Source organism: Accipiter gentilis, chromosome 25 (assembly GCF_929443795.1).
Source record: "Accipiter gentilis chromosome 25, bAccGen1.1, whole genome shotgun sequence".
In the NCBI taxonomy this organism is placed as follows: domain Eukaryota; kingdom Metazoa; phylum Chordata; class Aves; order Accipitriformes; family Accipitridae; genus Astur; species Astur gentilis.
Window position 1 is genome coordinate 9,598,727 of NC_064904.1, and position 27,676 is coordinate 9,626,402.

Consider the following 27,676-nt stretch of genomic DNA (forward strand, 5'->3'; position numbering starts at 1 on the left):
CCTCAGCGGCGGAGCGGAGCGGAGCGGCCGCCGCCCCAGCCCCAGCCGCGGCGGAGTGAATGGGTTGCCATGGCAACTGAGTGAGGCAGGCAGCAGGCCGCCGCGGCCCCAGCCGCCTCCGCTCCTCAGCTGTGTGGGCGAGGAGGCAGCGGGCGGCCGCCGGGACAGCCGAGGGGAGGCCGGGAGCGCAGCGGCAGGATGGAGGACGGCTTCTCCAGCTACAGCAGCCTCTACGACACCTCCTCGCTGCTCCAGTTCTGCAACGGTAAGGGCGGGGGCCGCCTCCCGCGGCCGCCCCCGGCGAGCAGCGGGGTCCCGGCGCCCCGGCGGGGCGGAGGCGGAGGCCGGCGCGGGGAAGGCAGCGCCGGGAGCGGGCCTGCCTGAGGCTGCCGGCGGCGTCTCCGCCGCCCAGGGCCGCCCGTCTCCGCAGCGTAACTCGGGGACAGGAGGAGGAGGGAGGAAACTTCACCCCCCTCAGCCTCCCCCGTTATCCAGCGGGAAACCTGCCGGCCCTCGGCGCCGGGGTGCCTCTGCGAGGAACTTCTCCTGCACCTCCTTCACGGGAATATGTATAGACATGCGTGCGTACGCGTATACACTGCGGATACGTGTGCGTGTCTGCCTCAAAGGCAGGTCTGGTAGCCCAAGCCATCACCCGCCGCTGCGCGTGTGCCAGCGTACATATATATATATGCATATATGTATGTATGCGTGTGTGTACGCATGTACCCGACGGAGCTGTGGGCGCACGTATGTTACCCTGAGGCGCGCAGTGGCACGCAGCGGCGGCGGGAGCCGTCCCGGCGGCGCGCGGTGCGGTGCGGTGCGGCGCGGACGGGGCAGGTGTCCTTCCGCCCCCCTGCCCGCGCCCCGCTCCGCTGCCTGCCCGGAGAGCCCACCCGGCGGCTCCCCACGGGGGCGAAGGACGGTTTCTAGGTGTCACATGCCTGCGTGGAGTTAAGGTAGTTGGGCCGCAGTTCCTGATTTTTCTTTCTGGTGTTTTTTTTAAGGTAGGGGTTATTGGGGTGGCGGCGTGAGAGGGGAGCTGCTGGGCTGCGGTGACAGGTCGTAAAAAGGGAAGGCGGAGGTGAGGAACTGCCGGTATCCTCAGAGGAGGTATTTGGAGATTGGCCTGCATAGTATTTGGGATTATTCAACTCGCTGGTGTTTACTGTTATTTGCGGGGAAATAAATATCTGATGTCCTAAATGTTGCAAAGAGTTCTTCACGGTAAACTTTAAGCTCAAAATACCTTACTGTGATTCTAGTTATTGCTTTCTAGCAGCAAAATTGCGAGCATTCATAGTCTCGTATTTCATCCAAAACTCATTTGTGGATCTCTTATTCCTCCAGATTTTAGTAGCGGTCTGGCTTTCTACTGCTGTCTGAACAGCTGGAGTCAGGTTCATATTAAATTGCCTCATGACAGCAACTGCATCAAACATAGCTGCCTCTTCTCTTGGAAGAAATGAAGATGATAAATTTTACGTGATTTTCTTTGTGGTGTGGTGCAGGAGAAGGACAGGTTAGCAGAAAACTAATATGTGTGGACCTTGAGATTGTGGGAGCAGTTTTTCAGGGCATGACGAGTTGCGCGTGTGGGCTGTGCATTGTGTGGTGACGCTGTATTTCTCAGAGCTCTTCAGGAGAGAAAACTATGACTATGTACGGGGGTTGTACGCTAATAGCAGATGCCTGTTTTGCCTAAACTTAATAAATATTTCATTGTAAGTATTTTTAAAAAGAAAACATACAGCAATGTATTTCAAAGTTTATACTCTTAACACATTTATAAGCAAGCTGTCTTCCTACCAAAATCCCTGGGTTTTGCTTTTACAGTGTACATGATACTAGCATGCATGTGGGAGCAGTAGGAGTAGCAGCACTTTCTGAAGAGGTTGAATAAGCAGAGTAGCTTATTTCTGAGAACTGTCACTCATGTTGATTTTGTAGCTCCAAGCACCTATTATACATGATGGAAATAAGCCATATGTATTTATGCTGTACATAGGTTTTAAAATCTTAGTTAATCCTTAAGTATTATGTTCTAGAAGGTGTTATTGATGAGATCGCTTGCCTAGCTGTCATCTCATTGTAGATAGTGAGCTCAAGGGCTGTTGTAAACTTGTATTATTTTGTGTTTATAAAAGAAAGTGGTTGAATTGAGAGGCCTTTCCTTCTATGAGTTAGCCTTCAGTGAGACTGTATTAGATGAGATGAGGAAGAACAAGAGAATCAGGCCTTTGAGTACTGCCTTGAGGTGATCAGATATTTCACATGGACACACATGACCCATGAGGAAAAAAAATAGAGATGGGGGATGCCAGTGAGGGTTTTGAGGTTGAAAGAGGAAAAGAAAATTGCTTTACAGGGAAGTGGAAAGCTCTTGCAAGTGTAATAGGTAGTATGAAAGGCAATGTGAAGTTGGGAGTGGGACAGGCATAAAGAAGAGCAAAACAGAGCAAGCAAGTGGTGGAGATGTGAAGGAAAATTCGATTTTGATATAGGGTAAAGTGAATACAGAAGTGGCTGGTAAGCACTCGATGTGATCGTCACTGTATGCTGTAAAGTTTTCTGTTCTGAGCATAGAAGAAAGGATTAATTTAGTTTTACAAGTAAAGTCATGATGGAATTTTCTGATGGTCTCAAACTGAAGAAATGATAAAGAGACTGCCTGTATGTGCTGTGTTTGGAAAGATAGGGACACAAAGCCTGCGCTCCTGTAAAAATAACTGTGGATCACCTGTAGGGTAGCAACTGAGCTCTAGTCTGGGCCCAAGGATGGCTGGAGCTTCTCCCACTTCCTGGTCCCTTCTCCCTGCTCGGAGCAGGTGGTGGCTGCAGAGGGGATGGGGGAGCCATGGTGGGCAGGAGGTTGTGATGGGGATGAGGGAGCAGGACCTTGGCTGTTGGCAGACCTGGTCAGAGAGGAAAGGAGTAATAGGAGGGCAAATTTACCCCAAGCCTTCCTTTCTCTCTAGAAGGGGCTCTGGGTTCAGGAGAAGAATTTGGGTCTTTTTTTTTTTTTTTTTTTTCCCCCCCTCTCCCTTCTTTACTCATATGCAGATCTAGTCTGCATGATTGTTTAGTAATGTATTTTTGTGGCTTGCAATGCGTAAAAAATATGGTAAATGGAGAAGGAAAAGGAAGGGAGAGAAGAAAGGGGTGAGGAAAATATGTTTGCTTTGAGCTGCATGTCTAAAATCTAGGGCAAATATTTAGCACAGCTAGTTCAAAGACACCTAGTTTCTTCAACTCTTTTACAGAACAGTAAGGGTAGGGTTGGCATTTGAGAAACATGTTAATGAACGCAAGTGTCAGTCTGAGATTGCAAGTTAGTATTTCTTGCTTTGATGCTATGTGATTTTAGGCAAGTTATTTCCTTCTTGTTGCCCTTGTTTCCTTAGTGGTAAACTCAGAGGAAAGTACATACCTACTTTGGAGGAGTTCATCGCATTTGTCTGAAATCTCCCTCTTGATTTTCAGAGGACAGTCTCTTCAGAGGCACAAAAAGTGTATTTTCCTCTGAGTTTACAGCTCGGTATTTATATAACTTTTAGGTAGTTCTTGGGTAGAAAGCCATGATGTTTATCTACAGTCTATCAGGGTGTTGGTAATATGTTATTTAAGCTGAAGGTAAAAGTGGCAGAATATTGATAAGGCAAGATAGCATTGAGATTTTTAGCGTCTGCTTAAAAACTGATGGAGAGAACTGTGCTGGACATGAAACTCTACAGAACAAGGCACAGCCTGAAATTGCAGACAGTGCTCATCTCGCCTCCAGCTGATTTACTGAGCTGCAAGAGTGGTCAGTAGTGATTATAGACAGGCTGGGGGAGACACGTAGGGTGTGGGCAGGGCTTTGTGGGTCTTCTGACCACAATTCCCTAACCATTTTTAGCCGTAACGATGACCTAATAAACATGGCCTTCACCACGCTAATGGCTGTGGGCAGGATTATTAGGCATGTAGAATTTAAAGGGTGAAATCTGTGATTCCTGCACTCTGCAAAATGCCTGTGTGGACCTAGAGAAGGAAGTGAGAATTTATCCTTGATTCATTTACAACTTGAGGCATCTCTTTAATATCCTTCACTTGGCTAGTGGGAAAACTGTAGCTGTCAAATGGCCATTTCTGCAACCTTGTTTGACAGAAACTTCAAATTTAGAGTATCTAGGTAAAGCAGTAAAAAAAGTGTAAAACAAATTCTTTCTTAGTGGAATTGATTTATTTGGCAAGGGATTCCATAATATTAATTACAGTTCTGTTTAACTGATTACCTGAAGTGTACTTGCTAGTAGAAAAATTTAGAGTTTGAGAAAATTTTGAAGTAATACCAACTGTATTAGCTTTTATTAAAAAAAAAGAAAAGCAGAATAATAAAAAAACCTCTTAAAAAGTAACAGATCCTTTTTGCTCCCTCCCTTTCCCCCTAAATCACTAAGTTATATTATTAAGATTTTTGACAGGTAGTAGTTTTGATAACTGTCAGTCACTATTTCTTTTAAGTCATGAAAAGTAAATTGTGTGAATCAGTTCATATACTAGTTTTGGCCAGTTTATTTCCAGTTTGACTCTTCTGCTTCTGTAATTATCCACCACAAAATAAATCGAATATATATATCTTTTCTCTCAGACTCATGTATCTACAAGTGGAGTGATGCTGTTGGTGAGGAAGTGAATGCCACAAACAGGAAACCTTTATGGACAAGTATTATTCTGGCAGTTAGCTCTTCGTTCCCATTTGACTGTCACACTTCCTCTCCCTAACCTTCTGAAATACAGCCAGTTACCCTCTTCCTACAGCTGGACCAAAATGACACAATATAATATGGATTAGGGAAGGAACAATGGTAAGCTGAGCTTTCAGGTCACTAGTTCAAATCTGTCAAGGGTTGGAAGAGACTGTAATTTGTTTTACTGTGATCACTTCTAGGAACAATGCAAACCGAGATTTGATTTAATTTGGTTCTCACTGGGCAGATTCATGCACTGTGTGTATGAAAAGATGTTGCAAGCGTGTTCAAAAAGATGTTGCAAACATGTTAATAGCATTACTCATGTTTGTTGTTTTTCTCAAAAGCCTAGAACAACAGAGACATACAAACCAGGCTTTCTCATGTTTCATCTCTAGACCTGTTCTGTCCAGGACAGCAGCATGTTTTGAACTCGGGAGTGGAGGAGATACCCTACATGAAACTTCTGTCAGTTTTGTAGGATAATAGAAAATTTTATTGCTCAGAATTGCTTGGACAGCATTTCCTTATTTGTTTCATTGAGATTTGTTCTGGCTCTTATAAACTCTTTAAAGTAATGCTGGATTGGACTCTACATTAAGTGTCTGTTTTGCACATTTTGGAGCGATCTAGAATACAAGTTGATTTTTTTGATCAGCTTGCTTCTAGAACTTATTTCCTTCTATCCTGGAATAAAGGGGATGGGTGGCATACAGAAACACATTTTTTTGTATGTGCAGTAATTGAATGCAGAATAAATCAGTACACTATGAAATAAAAATAACTTGCTGTAATGGACACTTTCACAATATATATTGTTAGCCTATTAAAGCTCAAACTATTATTTTTAATAAGACACTATATAAGTAAAATGAATTTGTTGCCCTTTAATTAGCTATGTATTTCCCAATCATGAATTATTAAAGCTCGTTTTAGTTATGGATAGTGTTAGTTGTAGTTACTGGAATTTAATTTTTTTCTTTTTTTTTGTTTTTTTAAACTAAGCTTTTAAAAACAAACAAAAATGTAGACCAGTCATGAGAGAATCCTTCAGTGCCAGTCAAACCTCAATAGAGAATCTGTGTCAGTGTTAGCAGTATGGAAAGAAACTACAAGTATCAAGTATTTTATCATGAATAAAACAACATACAGAATTGCAAATTAAAGCATTGGGCTCTCAGCAAAAAAACATGCTTTATCTGATCTTCAAGGAGTTTTTTAAAAATTTAATGGTACTTTACAGAGCTGATAAAATATGTGTTTTAAGTTCTAATTCAGTATAGCAAAACTCAGATTATTTTATTGATGCTTAAACCATGTGCAAACAATTCAAATAAGGATTAAAATTATATTAGAAGTACATCATTAAAAAGTGAATATGTGAGGAGGCAGTGAGGGAGTATGCCAGTCAGCGACATACATTTTAATAGGTTTTATCCTGACTTCCCTCCTGTTTCTCCTTTCATTAGAAATTTAAGATGAAGATTTTAAAGTTGATGCTGCAGCTCTTTTGTGAAGAGAAATTTTGCAAAGCTCTAATGAAGAACCTGTCTTTTGGTCATTAAAATCTCAAGGAATATGTGAGAGAATAAGTAGGAAGTTTGCGTGAAATGGTATAATGACTACATTTTTTGTGGGGTGCTTGCTGTTCACAAATGACACTAATTGGGCAACCATAAGGAATTGTGAAAGCTTAGAGGGAGTGCAGAAGGAACTATGGGTGATGCTCTTCTTCCATGAAACACAATTTAAAATGTTCGTCCATTACATAATTAAAATGTGGAAGTAGCTCCCTGAGGTTTTTTAGGGAGATGGGGTGGGGATAATGATATGTTAACATGATTTCACTAAATTAATTCTTTGGAAAGTAATTAAGTGAGATTGTCCACACTCCATTACTTCCAAAGAGTAAAATCTGACATGGTCCATCATTTTCTTGTCTTGCTTTGAAATGACTGATTATTGAATAAATATAATATACTCATTTTAAAAGTAATATTGGAGGTCTCTAGCAGTGTTTTTAGATATTGTGGAATGGAGTAACTAATTGCCTTTTTGGATTTAAAATCTCAATTAAACACCTCATTGTGATGAAAGCAGTTTACATTTCTTAATAGCATAGACCCTGTATTTGATTGGAAACTTAGGTAAGTTTCCTGCAAACAGGAAAGAAGAAATATTTTCTGGTTTTAAGTATAACTTCTATAATCTGTTGCAGGTCAATATATGAAACATTGCTACTGGGTTGTAGTCATCTGAGAATAGTGTGTGAACAGGAGTCTAAGCTAAGCTTTAAAATGTGAGGTTCCTAAGAAAATAGATGAGTACATTTCAATATGTAAGTAGAAAAGATGGAGAATCAGTCATTGTTTCAAGCTAGTAAAGGCAAATATTTTTTAATGAAAACTTTGTAAAGAACCTTGTATTTCATGAAAACTAGATATTTCTTTTTCTTACAACTGTGGTGGAAAACACAACAAACAGAAACAGCTTTTGAGATTTCCAGCTGCAGCTCCTGTATACCCAAGTGGGGATGGCTGGACAGTGGTTTTTAGAAATTCCCTGAGACTGTGGAATGTTTTTGTACCCTGAAGTCAGCAGCATTCGGAGCAGCTTTTTTATATATTTTTCCCCTTGGGGAAAAAAAAAAATCATCCTGAAACCTGAGAAAGATGCCGACAGTCAGTTTCATATTTATGTTTACTAAAACCAATTACCACTCTGTTGCTTCCTTTCCCCTTCCCTGTCCAGCATTTCCCAAACTGTTTTACCCAGACGTATTGCTGCCTAGAAAGCATCCTTCCATCTCCTAAATGGAGATGCTGCTTTATACAACTTGCAGGGTCCAGCAGGTGGGTCCTTCTCCTGACCCTGAAGTAAGCACATCAGGATTAATGAGTTACATCACGTGGTCCTACCGCTCAGTGTCTGATGAATTGCACGCTGGCAGAGGATGGCTTCTTGGAGGTGAGCGAGGTCTGTGGCTAGATGGGTGGTCTGGTGAGGCTGGCTGGGCTGCAGGGGGGCAATGGGGTCTTTATCTAAACTGATAAAAACCTGAGAGGCATTAGCATATCCTGAGACTCAGGCCAGTCTTTATTTGAACCAGTGTCTGCACTTCTGCCTTTTGGCTTTACATCTTCCAAATATAGGCCGAAATAATAGGGCAGTGACAGCCAGGACTGTGCTCAAGTGATATGAAAAATCAGGCCATCTTTTTTAGGTTCCTAACTGTGAACCTAAAAATTGAATTTTGAATTGAATTTTAAAACTGAGTTTGAGGAGTTCACATCCATGGATTATATAAGGCATGGATATAAAGCATATTTAAAATAGATCAGTGTAACACAGTAAACAATTACTGATATGACCTGGGGTAAGAGCTGAAATTGTGATGCAGTGCAGCTCATAGGAGTTTCGCTGTGGACTTCAGTACGACTGTGATTTCAAACTCTGAAAATGCTTGTGGCAAACTGCAGTTGAGTCTAAGAAAATGAGGATTCTTAGTAATTTTGGCTCTCATGGTAAAAAGTATACACCACTGTAATTTAGCTAACTCTGTGTAATACCATGCACAGAGGGAGGTGTGAGGGTAGGTTTTTTCTTTTTCTCCCTTTTATGCTAGACAGTGTGTGTGTGAGATCCCTGTGGTGGCTGTATTTCAGTTTGGAAATAAGTAATTTCCTCTGTGTTCAGATGTTTTAATGAACTAATTAGGGATCCTTTGGGACAAAAGATTTTATACATAAAATTTTTAAGTTAAGCATTTATATGTTTTGCAAGGCTTGAGGCCTTTCTCTACTGAGAAGTGAGAAAAGCTCCATTTTTAAAATTTGGGGTTTTGCTGTGTGGTCTGGCAGATGTGTAGGCTGGGGTCAGCTACCGGTGGCATACAGATAAACCTTTTCTCGAATGGTGTGCTGCAGGATCTACAGCTGAAGGGTGGAATACTTTAAAAAAGGTATATCTAAGATGCAGTAGCTACGAGATGCTGTATTTTAGTGGTATGTCTACATTAGCAGGGAATGTGGGACAAGAGGAAGAAATCTGTAAAGCAAAACAGTTTGTGGTGAGGACTCGGGTGTCCGTATGCCTCTGCATTTACCATGGACTGGTTCTAGTCTGATGCCATGCACTAAACACACTTCATTAGTACTCAAGCGCTCCTGGTGCACTGCTGGAGTGCACTTCCGAGACTTGGCCACGATATGCACCAAAGAGGGGTGAGTGGTGATGATCACTGCATGAGCACCCTCAGGGTCCAAGCTAAAATATGTATTGGGAGCCAGTGGTTATCAAAGTTGGTGGGTAGTGCTGCTGTGGCAGCTAGAGCTGGGGCAGTTGTGCTGTTGTCGTCTTTGAGTGATGTTGTCTCCCAATCTTTAGTCTCTTACCATCATTCTTTCTAATTTGGGAAGAAGTATGGTCAGTACACTACTCCTGCAAAGTTGTTTACTCGTTGTTACACTCTGTTTTTCTTGCGAAGAGATTCTTAATATTGTGAACAAGGGACCATAGGACTTGTTTTGGGCTTGGGCGCTTCTGTAGGTCTGAAGATTTATTAAGGGTTTGTTTATCAAAAAGCTCATTATGGACACTGACAGTGTTCAGAACTGAAACCTAGAAACTCTTGACTTCTTTTGAGCGAAGTTTAATGGATCGGACAGAGCTAAAATCAAGGCTTTACATTTACAAGAGTTCTGCTTTACTGGAGGATTTAAAACCAGTCATTTTAAAGGGGAGGGGCAAGGGGTGGGGTGGGTGGGTTACCTGGCCTTTAGAGGTGTTTCCACCTCTGTTTTTAAAGGTTAATAAACAGGATACAAATAGTAAGGTTTCTGGTTATGGGATTCCCCACCCCAGTATGATTGATTACTGTATGGTGGGTTTTGCTTAGATTGTTTTTGCTACATTTGACAGTCTGTTATCTGAAAGACTTAGAATAAGCATGTTATTTGTACAAGTTTGAAAAAAATGTTTCTATCACACCAGTAGTCTTTCAGAACAAATTTATAGCTGAATTAAATCATTAGTTACATGAACTGTATTTCAGCTTTCTTTTATGACTTGGTGCTTTGTTTTGGCTTTTGGAAACAGTTTAAGAAATGGAGTCATGGCAGTGAATGTTCGGCTATGGAACTGAAAAGTGTTTGCTGTTAAGTGAATGCTTCATAACTAAAACTCATGGAAGCTGGAAAATGTATTTGTTGATACGGTGTCCCAAGACCAACATATTTGTATCTACTCATTTTTTTATGGAGTTCACAGTTGCAAGGCATTGAGGTGAAACTTTACAGCAGTTAAGAGTGTGGTTTATTCCAGCATTGTCTCATGTGTAAGTTATTTGAGAGATTCCATTCTGTAGCTGTCATTCCTAGTTAGGATACTCTTGCTGGGACCCTAACCTCTTATGTGAAGACATACCCTTGGGTGTTGATATGCTTACTTCTAAAATTTGTTTAAACAGGGGGAGTCAATACCAGGGCAACCTACCACTTTTTTTTTTTTTCTTCTTTTTTTCCCCCAGGGCACAGCTATATTGAAAGAAGGCTTTCTCCTTTTATCTGCTTCTTTTCATAAAATTTACCTTGTTTCTGATGCATATTGATGTAATAAAATCGCTCTAACTACTAACTTTGAAGATGAGTAACACTATGTGATAATGTTTCAATTTCTTCAATTAAATGAAAGAATGTAATGTAACATAGTTGGGGGAGACTGAATAAGGGATGTTAAAGATGACAAGGTTGGTCCTTCAGATGTTAAGCGGTAAGAGGGTGTATAGGGTTGCTTAGGAGTAAAGGTTAACAAACCAGAGAGCTGTGGGAGCTGGAAGATAGCAGTATAAAATTCCGGAGACTGAGGTTAAGTGGATTCTGGTCTTGGGGGCAAACCTGATGTCCCCCCCCCTGCTGCCATCCAATCCTGTTTTCAGGCTACAGTAGCTCGAGCAGATAAGCTAACATACACCGTGCGGCTGCTCAGGAGGAAGATCTCGCTTCCCCTTCCCTCTCTTGCTCTCTGTGGTTTTATGCACTCAACACTTGACAGACTAATTTGTCAGAGTTAATTTAACATGCTAACCCAACAAAAAAAAAAAATCTATGCAGTGTTTGTGTGTGGTACTTTGGTTTTGCTTTTGCTGGGTTAGTTTTCTGCCAGGTTGGAGAATTAAATCAACTTCCAGAGGCAGCAGAAGATAAATTATAGGAGTAGCGGGTGCTGCAGGCAGACTGGGGTCTTCTAGATTGGCCATTGTGTCTTGTGGATCTGGACCCCTGCTTTTGTCATTGCAGCTGCTTCTGGCATCATGTGTTGCATGGCATCAATAAATTAATCCAAGTTAGAAGTGATACCCATCTGTTTTGTATTGTAGCAGGTAGAAGTGATCCCCTTTTTTCTGTATTGTGCCAGGCATAGTGGTGGTAGGCAAAGTTTTAAAACAATGTGTAAAGCAATACAGGCGAGAGGCAGGCAGCTGCCAGAAGACTCTAATAAAGAGGAAAAGTACTTTCTGACTGCTACAAATATGATTTATAATTGAATTAAAAGTTCATAGAGGTGGAAAATTACACATGCATCATAAATTTCATTTTCAATCCAGTTACCCATTCAAAGCAGAGTGTACTAACATAAATTTTTTTACCATTGAGAGTCCTGCGTTTCTTTGGTGAATGGTTAGCTTTTGTGGTTGCTTTCATGTGTGTCTGTGTGTGTTTTGTTGTTGTTTTTTCTCCCTGGAAGCTATGAATCTCAATATTTTTTGTAATTCTTCTTATGTTCTTTGCAGAATATGACATCATATTTGAATCAAAAAAATTTCATAGGTAGCCCCAGGCACACAGGTGTACTCACAATATTTTTATACACAGAAATTTTAATTTCTAATTGCATATCATCCACTTTTTTTCTTGCACTTTAAAACGTTGTAACTATGCATTTCTTCAAAATTTTACTTCTCTCTCAGAAGTACAAAAGAAAATTCTGTCAAAAGAACAATGATTTCTTCTTTGTTACATTGTCTATCTTGGGAACATACTGGTTTCAGGGGCATGTTGATGAGATTATTCCACAACTTTGCAGGAAAAGGCATACCCTAAACCCAGAATTAATCAGTAACAAACGTTATCAGTGTGATGCTGCTGCACTGTTCTCAGAATCAAGTTTGGCTGACTGCAGCTGAAGCATTTCTTTGATTACAGCAGACTCGTTGCAAGAGGAAGAGGAAGATCCACAAGACCTCTGTGCATTGAGGAATTTAAACAAAAATACTCTTGCAGGAGCTAGCAGTCATCTTCAGTGGTCCTGTGTATGTAGGGCTGGATTACGAGCCTTGCACAGGAGAAAGCAGCTGTGTGTCCTGTTTGTTCTTTGCTTTCAAAAAGTTGAAGTAAGCCTAAAGCAGCTCCAGTGATTCCTGCAAGGCTCTGTAGGATTTTGTGAAGCCCAGAAACCATTTGGTTGGTTTATTAACCCTGGTTGCTGTGACTCAGAAGGTTACAAGAGATTTGTGTGCATGTTGTTCCAGGAGGGTGTAACTTAAGGGTTTTTCCTCCTTTCTAGTTTTTATTTTTGAGTTTTTAATTTAAAAAAATATTTAGCCTCGGGGAGCCCTCTAAATCTAAGCCTTTTACTGTCTCCTGAATTTGGCAGTTGCTTCTCTTGGTTTAAGTCTCTAGGCATGTGTGATGTGAAGCTTTGAAGTAGCTGCTGCCTGGCTGATACCTCTCTGGGGGCAGGGAGAAGGATAATAAAGTTCATGCTTTTGCCATTTTCTTTCTTTCCAGCATGTAGATATTTTAACACAAGAATAAGTGAAACTGCTGATTTTTTAGCAAAGACCCTAAAATTACAGAATTGCAGAGACTGTGTATCTTTTGTGGTTTGGTTTTATTTTGGAACAGTCGCTAAAATCAATGGTGGGGAAAACCACATATATTTTTGTCAGAGTTTTAATATCTAGCATTAAGAACCGGTTAATCCATTTAAGAAGTGGAACATGAGATTCAAGGGGGAGATATTTTGTTATAGCCCAGTTTTCTTAGATGATGCCCCATGGACCACTGACAAGTACTAGAGAAGGTGAGGAAAGATATTTGGGAAAGCAACACAGGCTTTTGGATCTTTGTAATCTGGTTCTACGTAGTGTCTGTCAGTCCCCTACTTGGCTCAGCAAGCAAACATTTGCCAAGTCCATGGCCGTCTATATCCCAAACAGCAAGCATGGGATAAACCTCTCTGCTTTCACCTTTCCTAGCAAGGCTCTTCAGATGCTACCTCAGCACTGCTCAGGTACTTCCCCCAAGAATACAATACATATAGGCTACCTTCTCCTGGCTATTCTGAACTTCTTCCAGTCTGGCTCCCTTAAAAAGAAGTGTCTTGAGGGACTGGATTAGAAGTAGGACAAATACATCAGGGAGAAAAAAAAGCTATTTCAAACATCTTGACTGTGGCAGGATGAAGGTCTTTCTGTTTGGGGGTTCCCAGCTGTGGCATAGAGCACTTCCTGCATTGCACAGGTTAGAATTAAGTAAGGTTACTAGATTTACGCACCCATTACTCAGTTTACCAGGCTCTCTGGGCTCATCTGCTGCGGAGACCTGAGCAGCATGGGGTGCCATTTCAGCTGTAGTCAAGGGCACAAACTCTGGGCAACAAGGGGAGCATGCACCATGGTGCTCTGTGGAGTCACCAGTGTTGTTCACACTTAGTTTGTTTAATTAATTTGAACCATTTGCTTCCGGGTTGAGCAAGGCAGCTTGTTGGGGTTCTGGATCAAAGTTGTTTAATCGGTCCTTACTGATCCCTGATGTTCAACAGGGTAAAACCTCATTTTATAAGCAAGTAAAAATAACCGTCTTTGCTGTTATGACTTCTGTGCACTGTGGAAGTGTTATCATTACTGTAAATGTAGTAGTAAGTTTTTTAGTGGAAACTTCATTTATCTTAAACAGTAGTGTAAATGATCTGTTTTTACTTGCAGTTTATTGTAGTACCTTTTGCTCTGCTGCATAGATATTTATTCAGTTTCTCTTTGTACATATCCCTTTGTTGTACTAAAATTAAATGTTAGACCTGTATAAAAATTTAAAATCATTCTGTGCTGGAAACAGTAATTCTGTGACTCCCTTGACAAGTCAGCAACTTGCATGGTTGTGAAATCTTTCCTCTTCTTTCCAGTTATGGCCTGGAAGAATTGACATGTTGTTGATCTTATGAGTCCTTTTTACCTGTCCTTTAGTGAGCTATGGTTAAGAGTTGCATACTAAACCTCAGTTATTGTATGTTGTAATCTGCATGAGCTGAATGCCCACTTCCACGGCTGTGGGAGTGGAAACATGAAGCAGTAAAATAAGCTCAGTCCTTCAAGGCTCCTCCCAAGGTGGCTGGTGCAGAGTGCAGTGAAGTCTAAGGGGTTCTTTTGACCTTTTCTAGGCACAAACCTTGGGAAACAAATGAGCATTGTTAAAGTGACTATGTCTTTCAGAGTTTTTCATCCTTTTTTTTTTCTTATGATAAAAGTAGCAGCTTAAAAAAAAAAAAAGCTTTTGACACTTTTGACAGGCTTCCACATGATAATTAGATAGTAAAAAGAAGGTGTGAGTTGGCAAGGCATTAAATATGAATGATATGCAAGTTTGTATGCATTTTTCTTTAAGCAACCTTGCACTGAAGATGAAGCCCTCTGAACAGTTGTGTAAAGCACACGTTTTAAAGTGAAAATGGGTTGTATCCATTTGAAATAATCCAGGAGAAGCTGGAGAAACCTACTGGCACTCTCATTTCTGAATCACTCCTTTGTTTAGGTAAGAAGTTCTTAATACACCATGTTATGCATATGATCTTGGAACTGTGTGCATTAGCTTCCAGTTACACCCAGTGTCTTGTTCACTTTCAAATTAACTTTCTGGAATAATAACCTTTTTCTTGCACTGTATATTCTGAGCGCTACCCTTTCTGCCTTTGCATCCTGTTAGGGGTGCAGGAAGGAACGGTTGAAGGAGAAGATGGGTTCTGTAGTTTGTGTCAAGGAAGAGGAGGAATGGACGGGGGGGGGGAAGGTGAAGCAAGGCCTTGACACAGCTATAGTGTATGAATTTTATAATTAGTCTGCAGGAAGATGGATTATGAGGAGATATGCATGAGACAGAAACAATACGTGGCATTTAATATTCCAGTGGGATTTTGGGACATCCAACGTAACTTGGCAGGGTATGAGCAGCAGGTCAAAGGTAGTGGTGGCAGCAGAATTGGGATCAAGGAGCGGCAACTGCCCATTTTCCTTGTGCTGTGTGTAACTGCATGCTTTGGATATTGTGCATATTCTGGGTACTGTGCCTGCTGGGACCCTAGTTCCATACTTTCCACCTGCGTACCAGATCCCAGCTCCTTCCTGTGACAAACAGGGACCCACTCCTACCTGCTGAAGCTCCCTGAGCTCCCGGCCTGGCAGTGCTGCCAGCTCTCTGCAGTAACTACTGGTGGGAGGCACTCGCCCCGCGCCCTGGAACTGCGACTCCCCAGTGCAGCTCACAGAGGTGACTGCATCCCGGCGTGTGCTGACTTGAGATGTGGGGCAAGCTCTTCCACAAAATTAGTAGCAGTGACAGCTGCCTGCATTGCAGGGACTTGTCCGTGGGCAGTGGGGAGGCAGTTGAGGGTCGGGTAGCAACTCGCTGCTGGCACCGTGTACAGGCTGTGTACGGGCGACATCTGAGCCCCTGGGCTTTGTGCATGGGTCCTGCACGCAGATGTGTTCCTCGGAGTCTGTTTCATAGGCAGTTTCAAACTGCCCAGCCCTTTCTCAAAACAACGGTGAGGGGAAAACGGTCCATGCTGCCAGCTTTTAGATACTGCAAATTTTTAGCGCCGCTTTGGTTTCTTGAGAGGTCAGGCTGAGTTCTGGAGGACTGGGCACGTCAGGGTACCTTTTTCCCACCACACCACTGCTCTGTCCCATTTGCCAGGCTGCAAGTCTTTCAGGAATGATACTTTGCAGCAGAGATGTGAGCTGCCAGAATAGCAGATGATAATTCCGCTCCGTGTGCTGTAGTGTATGATAGCACCAGTGTTAATCAGGCTTCATGTATGGGTCTTGGGAGCACAACTGGATGTCCTCCAGCCCTTGCCCCACCTACCCTGCAGAACAGCTAAAGAGACCGTGAGTGAGGGCTGCAGGGGTAGGGCTGGGTATATTTTACCTGTGATGGGTGCAGGGGATGTATCTTCTGCTCTGCCCTGGCCCCTCTGCAGCTCATGGGCTGTGTGAAGGAAGCAGGAGGAGCAGAAGCTGGAGGGGGGACCTGGGGTAGGCTCTGGCAAGCTGGGATGAGGGAATGTCAGAGCAGGTTGGTGGGGAGGCTGAGGTTGGGTGGGGAGCAGGCTGGCGTGTCTGGTGAGGGATGCTGGGAACCGGGAAAAGGAGGAACAGGGCAAATGGAGGTGAGGGGGGGCAGGCAGAAAGGGACTGGACTGTGAACAGGTTCAATCACAAAATGGTTTGGGTTGGAAAGAACCTTTAAAGATCATCTAGTCCAACCCCTCTGCTGTGGGCAGGGACACCTTCCACTAGACCAGGTTGCTCAAAGCCCCATCCAACCTGGCCTCGGACACTTCCAGGGATGGGGCATCCACAACTTCCCTGGGCAACCCGTTCCAGTGTCGTAACAGACGTGGAAAAGGTTGAAGAGCAGAAGCCTCCAGAACCAACACTGTGAGAGCATAGTCCTTGCTGAGTTTGTAAGGAAATGCAGATTTCTTGGGTTTTTTCTTTACTTTGCTGTAGGCAGTTATCTGTTAAACAAAGTATTTTGTTATCTTCTGGTATGGATCCACAGATACTAACGCACTCTCCTTGCTGTTGGTTATTTCTGTGGATGAAGTAGCAAGCAGACAGAAACTTCTAGCACCTCTGGAAAAATTAGGAAAATTATTAAGCTTTCCTTTTTAAGCTCTGGGAAGTTAGAAAATGTTAAAACTAAGGCTGCATAATGAAGCTTAAAACACAACTGTTTTATTCACATTTTACAAGATTTTTTAATTACTTCATCACCCCCTATAATTTTTGTTGGAATTCTGCCTCATTCATTTCACAAGATAGACTTTCCCTGAGTCCAATAAATCTAGTAAATGCATTTAATGTAAATTTGAAATCCAGTAAATATAAAGCCAGTAAATTTGATGGCCAGTTGAAAAGCATGTCTTTTTCCAGGAAGGAGAGCTAGAAAGGCATTGATGTACTTGCAATACAGTAAAAGATATATATAAAAATTAATGATATTTTTCTAAGTTTTTTTTTTTTAATTAACTGGGGAGTAGCAACTATCACACTGAGAATGACTGCTCAGAATGTGTTTTTCAGTAAAATACTTGGGTTGGGGCTTTTTTGTGGGGTTGGGATTTTTTTTACTTGATAGTGTGCTTATGAAGCTGTCTTTTTTCCATTAAAAAAAAAAAAGAAAAAAAAAAGGGAGGTGTGGATAGAAGGTAGTTGCTCGAGTGTGTGACTCCTTTGCCTTAGTGGCATTACTGCTATAGAGGTTGTTTGTTAGCTTGAGCATAATGGGGGATGCCTGATCAACCACATTATTTTTTTATTTCTCTTTACCTTTTGACTTTACAAATATGAAATGCTGTGTTTGGTGAAAAATCAACTTTTGGAAACTTTGACAAATAAGACCATTGAGCATGAAGAGTTGGGTCACTGGCACAGGGAAGCTGTAGCCCTGGGTGTGAGACTTCTCTGCCATGGAGAAGGACTCACGTCTGGGGGTTTTCCTAAATGATCGTGTTAAATATTGGGAATATGACCTTCTGCTCTGTGTATCTTACCATGAGATTGGTTATTATGTTTGTGTCTTTTACATAACTAAGTATTCACATGCTGAAGCATTTCTGTACTAGACTTTACTTTTGTCTTCTGCTAAACTGAAAGGTATTTTGAAACAGGTGTACCCTGCTTGCCTTGTTTGGTTTACAAAATTGATGTGCTGTAAACAGATACTGTTTCTGAACTATCTCTTCAGTGCAGTAGGGAGAAATGTTTTCCAGTCAGTTTCAGCATTTTTCCTACCTCGTAAATCCAGTGATTTCCAGGTTCAGTATGTTGCTTGGCTCACTGCCCATGGAAATCACTGGTCTGTGATGTGTTGAGGAAGTTTACTATGCCTGGGTGTCATTTTGGGCAAATAAATCTTATCACTGAAATAATCTTTACATACTTGAAGACCACTAATCTGTGTTCAGGACTGCTTTTAAAAATGTACCTGTTTGAATCGTAAATAAAGACTGTAATGTTAAATGGTGTCCTGGCATGTTTTGAATTTGACTTCTGAAGTTGTAGCCTAGGGAAAAAAAAAAAAAGGATCAAAGAGGGGAAGATAAGTAAATAAATAAATTCCAGGTTCACAAGTGAGAACCCTGAAAAGATTAAATTAATTTAGTTCAAGTGGCTATACTTGCCCTACCTTGTGTCTATACACTTGGGTACAGAGGTCTGACTTATGTGAGGTCCACCCACATCCAGAGCTAAGACAGCATAAGCAAACTTTTGCCCTAAAGCTGTATGGCCATATTAGCCTTAAGGGTTTGTCTTTGCTGGTAGACTCCACCTTATCACGAAGATTTAAGCTCAGATGCTTGGTAATCACAGGGCTACAAGAGCTTTATCAGCCAGGCTTTCTGCAGGGTCTGTTCGCACTAGTACTTCAGCTCAGTGCCAGTAGGAGACGGCTTTTGGAAAAGGGTTTGCACCGCACAGCCTTCACCCATCTAATCTCTCAGGTGAAACTCATACGGGAGAAGTACTGACTGCCGCCAGAAGGAAATCAGTCGCAGAAAGTCCTTGAGGGAGAGGAACGGTCATGAGCCAGGCTCTGCTTGGACCTTGGCCCAGGGCTTGTTCCCAGCCAAGGGCGGATCAGGCATCTGCTGGCTCTCTCCCTTTTACTGAGGACTCTCTGCGTAGCCTTGACGAGATACAATACTACATTAGTTGATCAAAGCATATTTGTAAACTTTTTTTGACAAACATGAAAGCTATAAAACATTATCTCTGTCTCCTCCTTCCTCTCCTCCTCCATGAACACTTGAATTTCTTTTAAAAATAGGCAGCATGCATGTCGTTGTAGCATTGCCAAATGCTGTGGAGTCTGGAGCAAGCCTTGGAGTACAACTCCTTTGCCCTCACAGGGCAGCAGCACCACACTTGCATAGTGTGCTGGGAATGGCATCACAGCTGGGTGAAGTTAGTGACAATGCTGTGCACCCCACTCTCGTAAAAATAAGAATATCATCTCATGCTAGGGAATCCAGTTAAATATAAAAAGAATGCAGATTGTCTTCCATTAGAGGAGTAGCATTTTAAACCAAATAATTTTTCAGATTATATGTGTTTCTCTGTTTCCTGAAACAAACCTGAAATATTCCTTTTCTTTTTAAGGATAGGGAATAAAGGTATTTTCTTCCTTCTCCGTATCCTAAAAAGCCCTAAAGCAGTCGCCTTCCTGGTTATTATCAGGACATCTAACACTCTATTAAATACAGTGTCTCTGGCTGTATTTGAGTCCTGGCAAGGGCAGTTTGTTCTTTCTGCATTCATGTCAGTAAAGATTTTTTGCTGGAAAGTGGGAATGTGTGATGTGAAGATTTTAGAATAAAAAATTATATTACTATTAATTAGATTATTATATTATATCTGTCAGAATTAAATGAAAGGAAGACTTAGCCCTAATGGAAGACAAAGATGGACCACATAGGAAAAATTTCAGTCTGTTGTGGGCATCCTGTGTGCTTTTTTTCCTCTTCCATCCAAGCAAGGCTGTCACTAGTTAATTCAAGTACTTCTCACTAGCACTAGATTAACTGGCAATAGTGAAAAAAGTTGTACATTACTGTGAAAGACAGTATCGAACAAGACAGGTTTTAAAAGAAGACTTAAAATAGTTTTCTAAATTTGAAATAATTTTTCCTTTAAATATTTAGATTGTGATATGTCTTTGTGACAACCTGTAATGAAACCTAATGTTATACTGTATTAATTTCAGAAACTAAAATATTCATGAGGTACAGAGTTCTGAAGAAAAGTCAGACTACTGCTGGAAGTGAAGCCATTAGCTGAGAACAAGTAACCAAAGTTTGCAAAAGTGATAAATCTGCTTTTGACATCAATAACCCCTTGTGCAGGTGCAGGAGGAATGTTTTGTTCTTTTTGTATTCTGTCGCTAGAGTTTGAGTCTACAGAAAACAATTTAAAAAGCTGATAAGCCTTTAAGAAATGTAAATGCAGGATGTTTGCAGTTTTTTATCTTATAAATAAATGTTATTGATTAGAGGCTGAGATTTTCCAATTCTTAATTCTCAAAGGATGCATTTTTTTGAAATAAGACAAAACACAAACTATTTCAAATTGATAGCTATGGATTACTTGCTACTGATGTAGTCTCAGTTCTTGTAAATTTTTAATTTCTTAAATGGAAAAAGTGTTTTATTTGCTTATGTGTTTCTGAAGTTTAAAAGTGTTTTCAATTTGTTTTTTAAACCCTTATGCATATGTGATTCTAATTTTCACTAAAATGCAGATTATAAGAAATTATAGGTAAAAAGTTTAATGGTCCAGGTAAATTTGAGTGTCAGTTGCCATTCTAATATCAAATATGGAAGTTAGGAAAGTGAAGAAATGTATGCTAACATAAGTAGTTTTAAGTGTTTATACAGTGCTATCTCTAATGTAACATAAAGGCTGCATTTAATTGCAGGTTAACTAGTGGCTGATAACGTCTTAGTGGTTTGTTGCTAGGGTGAGTCAACTTTTCTCTAGTAAAATAAGAAGTACACAACAAACAAGACAAAATAAAATTGGTTTGTAATGCATTATCACAGGCTAAGATCAGTAACTTTTTTAAAAGATGTTTTAAATCAGTTTTCTTGCCTTTTACATCTGTCCTGACTGCAAGTAAAAGTACATCTTTCTGCTTTACCTGCATATGGCATAGTTGAAGAATCCAGTGGAGACATCCAGTTTTTTTAAAGTCGGTGAAAATATTTTGAACTAAGTACTAATAAAACGTTTTGTGTGTACCAATGTGTGGTGTTTATTTGCATGTGGTTTAAAACACATTTAAGAGAAGCAAATCTTGCATCTAAGTTGGTTCTTTTTGTCTAACAGGGCTTAACAAAAGCTGAAGTCTTACTGGCGTACATCATGTGATGAATTTGAATTCATCCCTTGCTGGCTTTTGTAGATGACTTGGACACTGAGCAGTAGCTGTGACGTGGAGATGAGTTGTCGTAAATGTTCTTCAATGTTCCACAATCTGCTTTTCTTCTCTTGTTCCTAAAGGTGTGATACAGGCACATCCCCAGCACATCACTGAGAAGATAAGACAGTAAAACACAGCCTAACTCTTCTGCCCTCAGATACCTCTATTAATTACGCTACCGGTTCCTTTCTTTACAGGTTTGTGTTAGGCTGTATCTTCAGCTTCTTAACTCAAGGCAGATCCCATGGTGTCACTTTTTTCAAACTACTATCCTTGCATTAATATTATGCTACAGAAGGTTGTCTTTACTCTCTTGGCTTTTCTTCACAATGTTATTGCTCCAGCGTAATGTGGAGGAATGATAATTTGTTAAAACTTTTTCTATTGATTTCTATGCTCAACAGAGCCAACACAGTAACTCTGAACTGTAAAGCATTTACATTGATAGACCTCTTCTGGGGAAAATTCCTCTATTTTATTGATGTGTCAGAAGTTTCTTCCATCTTCCCTTAAGCACTGTTGGGAAAGATCATTTTTAACTGGTTGATTTCCAAGTAGAAGCTCATCTACCATCTGCTGGGGAAAAAATAGTAAGCTGCTGGTTATAGCTTGACAGCTACAGGCAGGTCAAGGGCACATGCTTATAATTTTGCTACAGTGATTGCTGACTAATTAGCCACAAGGAACTTTCTGAGAATTTTCTGTTAAGATCATTTTCTTCTCTCCCATTTTGTTAATGAATACAGTGCACCCAGCTGTGAGGCTCTGAGTGATGATTGCTATTATGGATTTATCCTTTCAAATTCTGCTTCTAATTTTAGGAAGTTATATTCCTTTTCTTTAAGTTTCCAGTGGTAAAACTGTAAAAGGACAAGTTATTCCTCAGCAAATGTTGGGAAATACATTAGCAAGGTTTTATAAATGCTGGACTACAATAGCTAGCTGTATTAGAGGAGGGAAGATACTGTTCACAAAAATAACCATCTGTAGTCCACATATAGTAGAGGAACAAATGTTCGGATTACAGTTTTTTTGTTAGTGTGGTTTAGAAGTGGTCTGTTCTCCCAAGATGATGCTTTACATTACTGTTACTGTGGTCTGTTTTAGATTACCTATCTGTTAGGTTCCCAGTGCAGTCCAGAGTATGGCATTAGGTAGATGTGTGGGATAGACTTGTCTTCTTCCCGTTTCCTCCTACACATACATACCTTGTGAGGACATGGAAAAACTAATCTGGTCTGTTCAGATTACTTACTGTGAGATGTACCTGATTGTACCAAACTAGGGCATCTCCTTGCAATGCTAATCACTCTTAAGTACACCTATTAGAATAGGGATTGAACTGAAAAGTTGTCCTACCTGTTCAGAGACTGTATGCATATGTAGGTATATAAGCTTATAGATAGGCATGGTATCCTATTGTTCCTGTGGCTATGGGGTTTAAAGATTAGATGTGATTTCTTGTTCCTCACAAGCAAAGCTTTCCAGCTAGAAAAGCATATGTGGTGCTTGCACTTTTATCCTATTATATAAACTTTTATAACAAAATGCAATTAGAGGATTTGACATAATAAAGGCCATTCCTTGAGTGTTCAGTTGGCAACCAGTTTTAATTTCCAACACTTCAGGTAGAGCAACATCTTTTACAGTTTTAGCTGTTTTAACTGTAGTTAAAAATTTCTGTCTGTTTTTTCCCTAACTGCACAAAATAACAAGATTAAATGGGATAACATTATTTTGGGCTTTAAATCCACTTGCTTCTCGCAGTGGAAAGCTCTAATCTGGTCAAATCAGGGTCTAGCAGACCAGTCCAGTATGTACCAGACTTTATGATAAGCTGTTGCCCATATGCGTTGTCATTGTCCCCAGGAGACAAGACTGGAAAGCTGCTGCTGTGTTTCAGGTATGGTACAATGTTTTGCATTAGAAAAGTGGATGGAGGAAAGATATTTAGTCTGTGAAATACTGTCGACACTAATCTTTTAAACAAAGGAGCTTGGCGTGGTGTTGTCAAAGGAAACTAAACCTGCTGTTTTATTTTGCCATTGTTCTCTTGCACAGAGAGTCTTTTGGTCTGCAAATGACCGCTGACATTATGCCACAGAAATTGCTAATAGGAGAATACTTGGTACTTTCCAGATCTTGCATCTAAGCCTGGCAACGATGATGTCGTGGCTCCATTCCGCTGTTTATGTGCCACAGTGAATTGCTTGTGTTCATTTTGCTAGATGTTTTCATTTTAAACCTTCGATGGTTGTCTCTCTTCCTAATTCTCCTTTTTCTCTCTGTTGTTGTCAGTTCAGACAGACCGTATCTATCAAATAGGTTGTCTGGCTGACTTCTGTGCCCCAGACTCAAAGATGCATGAAATGAACCAAAAAGGGAGGACAGGATTTTGAAGACGTAGGAGATGCCTGCCACAGAGGGATGTTTTTCTGCACTGTTAGAGTTTCAAGCTAAACAGATGGCATTGAGAGAGGTGAAGCGGAGAGGTCATATGAAAGTTAGTGGTAGTATGACTTCCAGGGAGCTTGAAGAAAATAGTTTAAGTAACTCAATTACTTGCATGAGATCTCAGTGATGATGTGGGCAGGAGAAGGGGAGGTTCCAAATATGTACCAAGTGACATGTGCTACATCTGACAGTTTTGCAGAGTTAGTGGAGTCTGAAAAATGTGGCCTTTTACGGTGGAAAAACGTTTCTGGAAGTGTAGCATCATCAGTGTTCTTAACCTGCTTTCTAATATGCTGGGTCAAATCCAGTCTATAGTTCTCCCTATCTAAATTCAGCTGCGGGATTGTGCTTTTTGGTTTGCTTATTTTAAATAAATGTTACTCTTAACTTTCTCTCCTTTGGTGTCATGGGCTTTCTCAAGCAGCTACCGTGTTCTGCCATACAGATCATTGCATGCTGGGGACGGAGAATTCCTTTCTGTCCGTGTGCATGTTTCATAAGGCTCTAGTAGCAGTCCTGAAGTTCATAGTGATTTCCAAGGAATGTGAATAGTTGTACCAATTAATTTCAGAAGTGCAGAGCATGATGTACTTACCGATATCCCTCAATGATGGAAAATATTCCTACCAGTTGAGCTCAATTCGGGCTTGTTGGCACAATCTATATCTTTATGCTAGAAGGAGGGCATTTCTGTGTGCAGGTGATGCTGCCTTTTCACTGCCATCCTTTGCCGTATTTTCCATCATGTGAGTTATTTTTAATTTTTGCCAGAGACCACTGCTGGAATTTGCTATCCCCAGAGGGCTTAGATTTTCTTTTCTGATATCTTGCAGTGTCTAAATTTAAGGACAACTCTGGCAAAGACTTTAAGATGCTGCTTTTAAAGTGTATTGTAATAGTGTCTAGCAACAACACCCCCATTGTGCTAGGTAGTTTACAAATATATAATGCACAGAATATATCCTGAAAAGTTTTGGAAGTACTTTGTATACAATTTGGTCCTGTTAATTGGCGCTCCAAAGAGACCAGGTAGATAGAATAAACTCAAATTTGTTTGCCAGTCTTTTGAGTATCAGTACCTAATGTTTCCACTACTTAATCAGCTACCATGGTCTGAGCTGGACAAGATTAGCCTCCAAATTAATGTCTGCATAAGGCAAAGGTGGAATATGTTTAATGAAGTAGTTCTTCTGGGGGGGGGGGAACACCAAGTCTCTTTTAATTGTAATTATTTCCTACACCATTAACGTACAGTTCAGATTTAGGTTTTCCGGCAGGTAAAATCTATAGAAAATAGTATGCATTTTAATATGCTACCTTCTAACTAATAGTGTAAGTATGTAATTTTGCTTTAGCCTACATACAATGAAATAATATTGAAATCATTCTTGTAAACAGCATACACATCCTGTTGTTGGCTTTGCTTCAGATGTTTCTTCACATTTGGCTAAGTTCAAGTAATAAATTGCTGAAAAACTGGAAGACGCTCTGGAAGCAGATTAATCATCTGACTCAGTATTGTCTTTTAGTTTGCCACAAGAAATCTTTCCAATCTATGAGATCATGGATTAACTGGTTGGAAAATTTAGAGAGAGGCATGAAGAACATTCCCTTTTTTTGCTGCCTTCTCTTTGAAACCTGCAGAGTCTCAGCAAAGCATAAATGGCAAATGACTCTTCTTTCCAAGCTTTACCACAAATATGTATTATGATGAAAAATCAGGCATCTGAATTGATACCTCCTCGTTTTATCTAATTTTGGACATTGTAGGTGGCATTTATCTCATGAGATGTAGATTTACATGTTTGAGACAGTGATTTAGACTTGCATTATAATCCATGAAAAGAAATGAACACTTGTAGAAAGTGATTAATTTCAGATTTCTAAAAACAGGTTGCATAAATTTCAGCTTAAAAGTCCTTTCTCTTCCCATTGATGAAAAAGAGGCAGTGATTAATTCTGACATGCTATTGATACTACCCATGTAGGTGATGTCTGTTCTGTCTGTTCACAGGCAAAAGCAGTGGTAGTGACTGATAAGTAGATCTAACACTTCAAGGCAAATTGTTTGGATTTGTAGTTTCCTTCAAAAGCCTTTCAAGATGGTGAACGTTTGTGGGGTTTATGACTGCTAGATTGCAAAGAGGTCACCAAATCTAAGTATATTGACACTGTTAGAGAGTCACAAAAAGTAACATATATTGACATAATGGTATCCTTATTATATTGTAAAACTGCAGTAAGGTTTGCATATTATTACCACAAATTTCTATCTATGTGGATTTCTTTTAAAGGCATGCTTTTTATTTCCTTGGATTCACCTGAAGTGTTTTGAGGATCTTGACATCATTACTATAAAGCGCTTCTCTCTCAGTTATTGTAACTGTACAGCCAAAGCACACTTGTAACCCAGCTGCTGTGTGAGTGCATGTGTGGACCCTGTGAGGGAAAATTTAGCCCCAGACTGGACCACCCCAAGGCACAGAAGTTGGTGGCCTCTTGGCACCCCCCCAGCCGCCTTCCTCCAAATCCCTGTGGTCCCCTCTCAGCCCACGCTGTGCAAGTTCCTTAAGGCTGTGCTTTATCCATGAGAAAACGTGGAACTAGGTGCTATAAAATGTATAGTCACTTTAATATTGGCTTGGGAACAATAATAATAAGATGGCTCTAATCTGAGTCTAAATTGTATTACAAATGTGTGCTAAAAATTTCCTTGCATATGTTCTTTGCTGTGAGGATGAACTGTATACTGCAGAGGCAGATCACAGTTAGGCTAGCAATATAGCTTTTGCTTTTGTTGGCAGAGTAGATGACATCTGTTGTGACTTTTTTTGTTGTGATTTGGTTAGTTTATATAATTAATTTTTTTTTCTTTTCTGATACCATACCCCTTTGCTTATTTGACTGCATTGAAGCTGCAATTTTATTGCTCAACTTGCTCAGATGCAATAGTCTCAACAGCAAGAACATTCCATCCTCTACTTGCATAACAAACAGGTTATGCTTATTTTATAATTGAACTTTGCATTCTTCAGAAAACATAGTTTTATTATATTCTGTGTCTTTTCTAGCTTACTTGTATATGCTTGCAAAGGGGAGGCAAAGTGAAGTGTGACTGGACTCTAAGGAATCTTGTTTTCAGTAGCAATCTTACTGAAAGTTATTACAAATTTTATTCTTTTCTACATCCTTGGAAGGGAACTGCATTCAGCAAGGTAACCACCATAAAAAAACAAATTGTAGGTTGCAGCAAGGATGAGGGTTACGTTCCCAAGGACCAGAAAGAATGGTGATGGTGGAAGGCGCAGACACGCTGTGTCCAGAGGAAGGGTTTACTGGTGCCCATTGGTCAGCAAGGATGCAAGGGGAAGACTCACAGTGGCAGCTGGGAGAAGGAGGAAGAAGAAAGAGAGATGTACATCTTAATAGTTGTTAGTGGGAGTGTTTTCTTATGGGACTGTAAATAAACCAGTGCCATTGATTTACTACTTGAAGATTTATGTTTGGGCAAAATTACTGTTTCTACACACTTAAAAATTAGTGAAATTGATACTTTAATGAGGATGTTTTCTTTGGTAACGAGGGCTAGATCATTTTAAGACCAACCAATTTCTCCCTGGGTTTCCTTCTCCGCCCTGAATTTTGGAATTGGCTATTTCTTGTTGACTGAATTCAGAAGAAAACTATGCCCTGTCGTATTGAATTTGGCTGAATGGCTGAAGTTTGAATTTGGCTTGTATTGGTTAAATCAACCTTTTGATTTGGTTGTCTATTGTCCAGTATGCTAATCCATGTTATTTCCAGCTGAGTTAAAGTGTAAAGTCATTAGAGCAGCGTGGGCCTTTTGTTTGTACAAGGAAAGGTTAAATTCTGCAGGCAGCTCATACTGCTGCCAGCATGGCTGCTAATCTGAGTTTGGGGATTAATTACCTGTAACAGCTGCAGGACAGAGTCCTGTGCTGAGCAATGTCTGATTAGGCCAAAGTTTGGAAAGCTTTGTCATGGAGAAAGTTTTTCAGCATTTTTCAGGAACTTGAGTTCTGATTTAGTTTGTTCAGGACCAGATACTTACATTACCACTATGTTCAGCCTAATAATATCCTAATGTTGATATTTTAAATATGCTCTGAAAAGCCTATAACAAAATTAACAAGCAACTGAAACTATATTAGCCTGTTGCTATTTATGGAGGTCAATATCATCATAGTCTTTGTTTCTGAGTTG

At 40.5% G+C, this 27,676-nt stretch overlaps 1 protein-coding gene across 12 annotated transcripts in view; it reads left to right on the forward strand.

The window, feature by feature from the left end:
* EML1 (EMAP like 1) overlaps window positions 1-27,676 on the forward strand; it is a 130,816-nt gene that overhangs the window by 45,396 nt on the left and 57,744 nt on the right. Inside the window, exon 1 of one of the 12 annotated variants that reach the window (XM_049828900.1) lies at window positions 10-265. The exons of 8 other annotated variants lie outside the window; for them this stretch is intronic. In XM_049828900.1, coding sequence (XP_049684857.1) covers window positions 199-265 — 67 coding nt within the window. In that variant the 5' untranslated portion in view covers window positions 10-198. Of the gene's footprint in view, window positions 1-9; window positions 266-22,823; window positions 22,902-27,676 lie in introns of those variants that run through there. 3 more of the 12 variants (XM_049828908.1, XM_049828907.1, XM_049828901.1) reach the window with 3 other exon arrangements.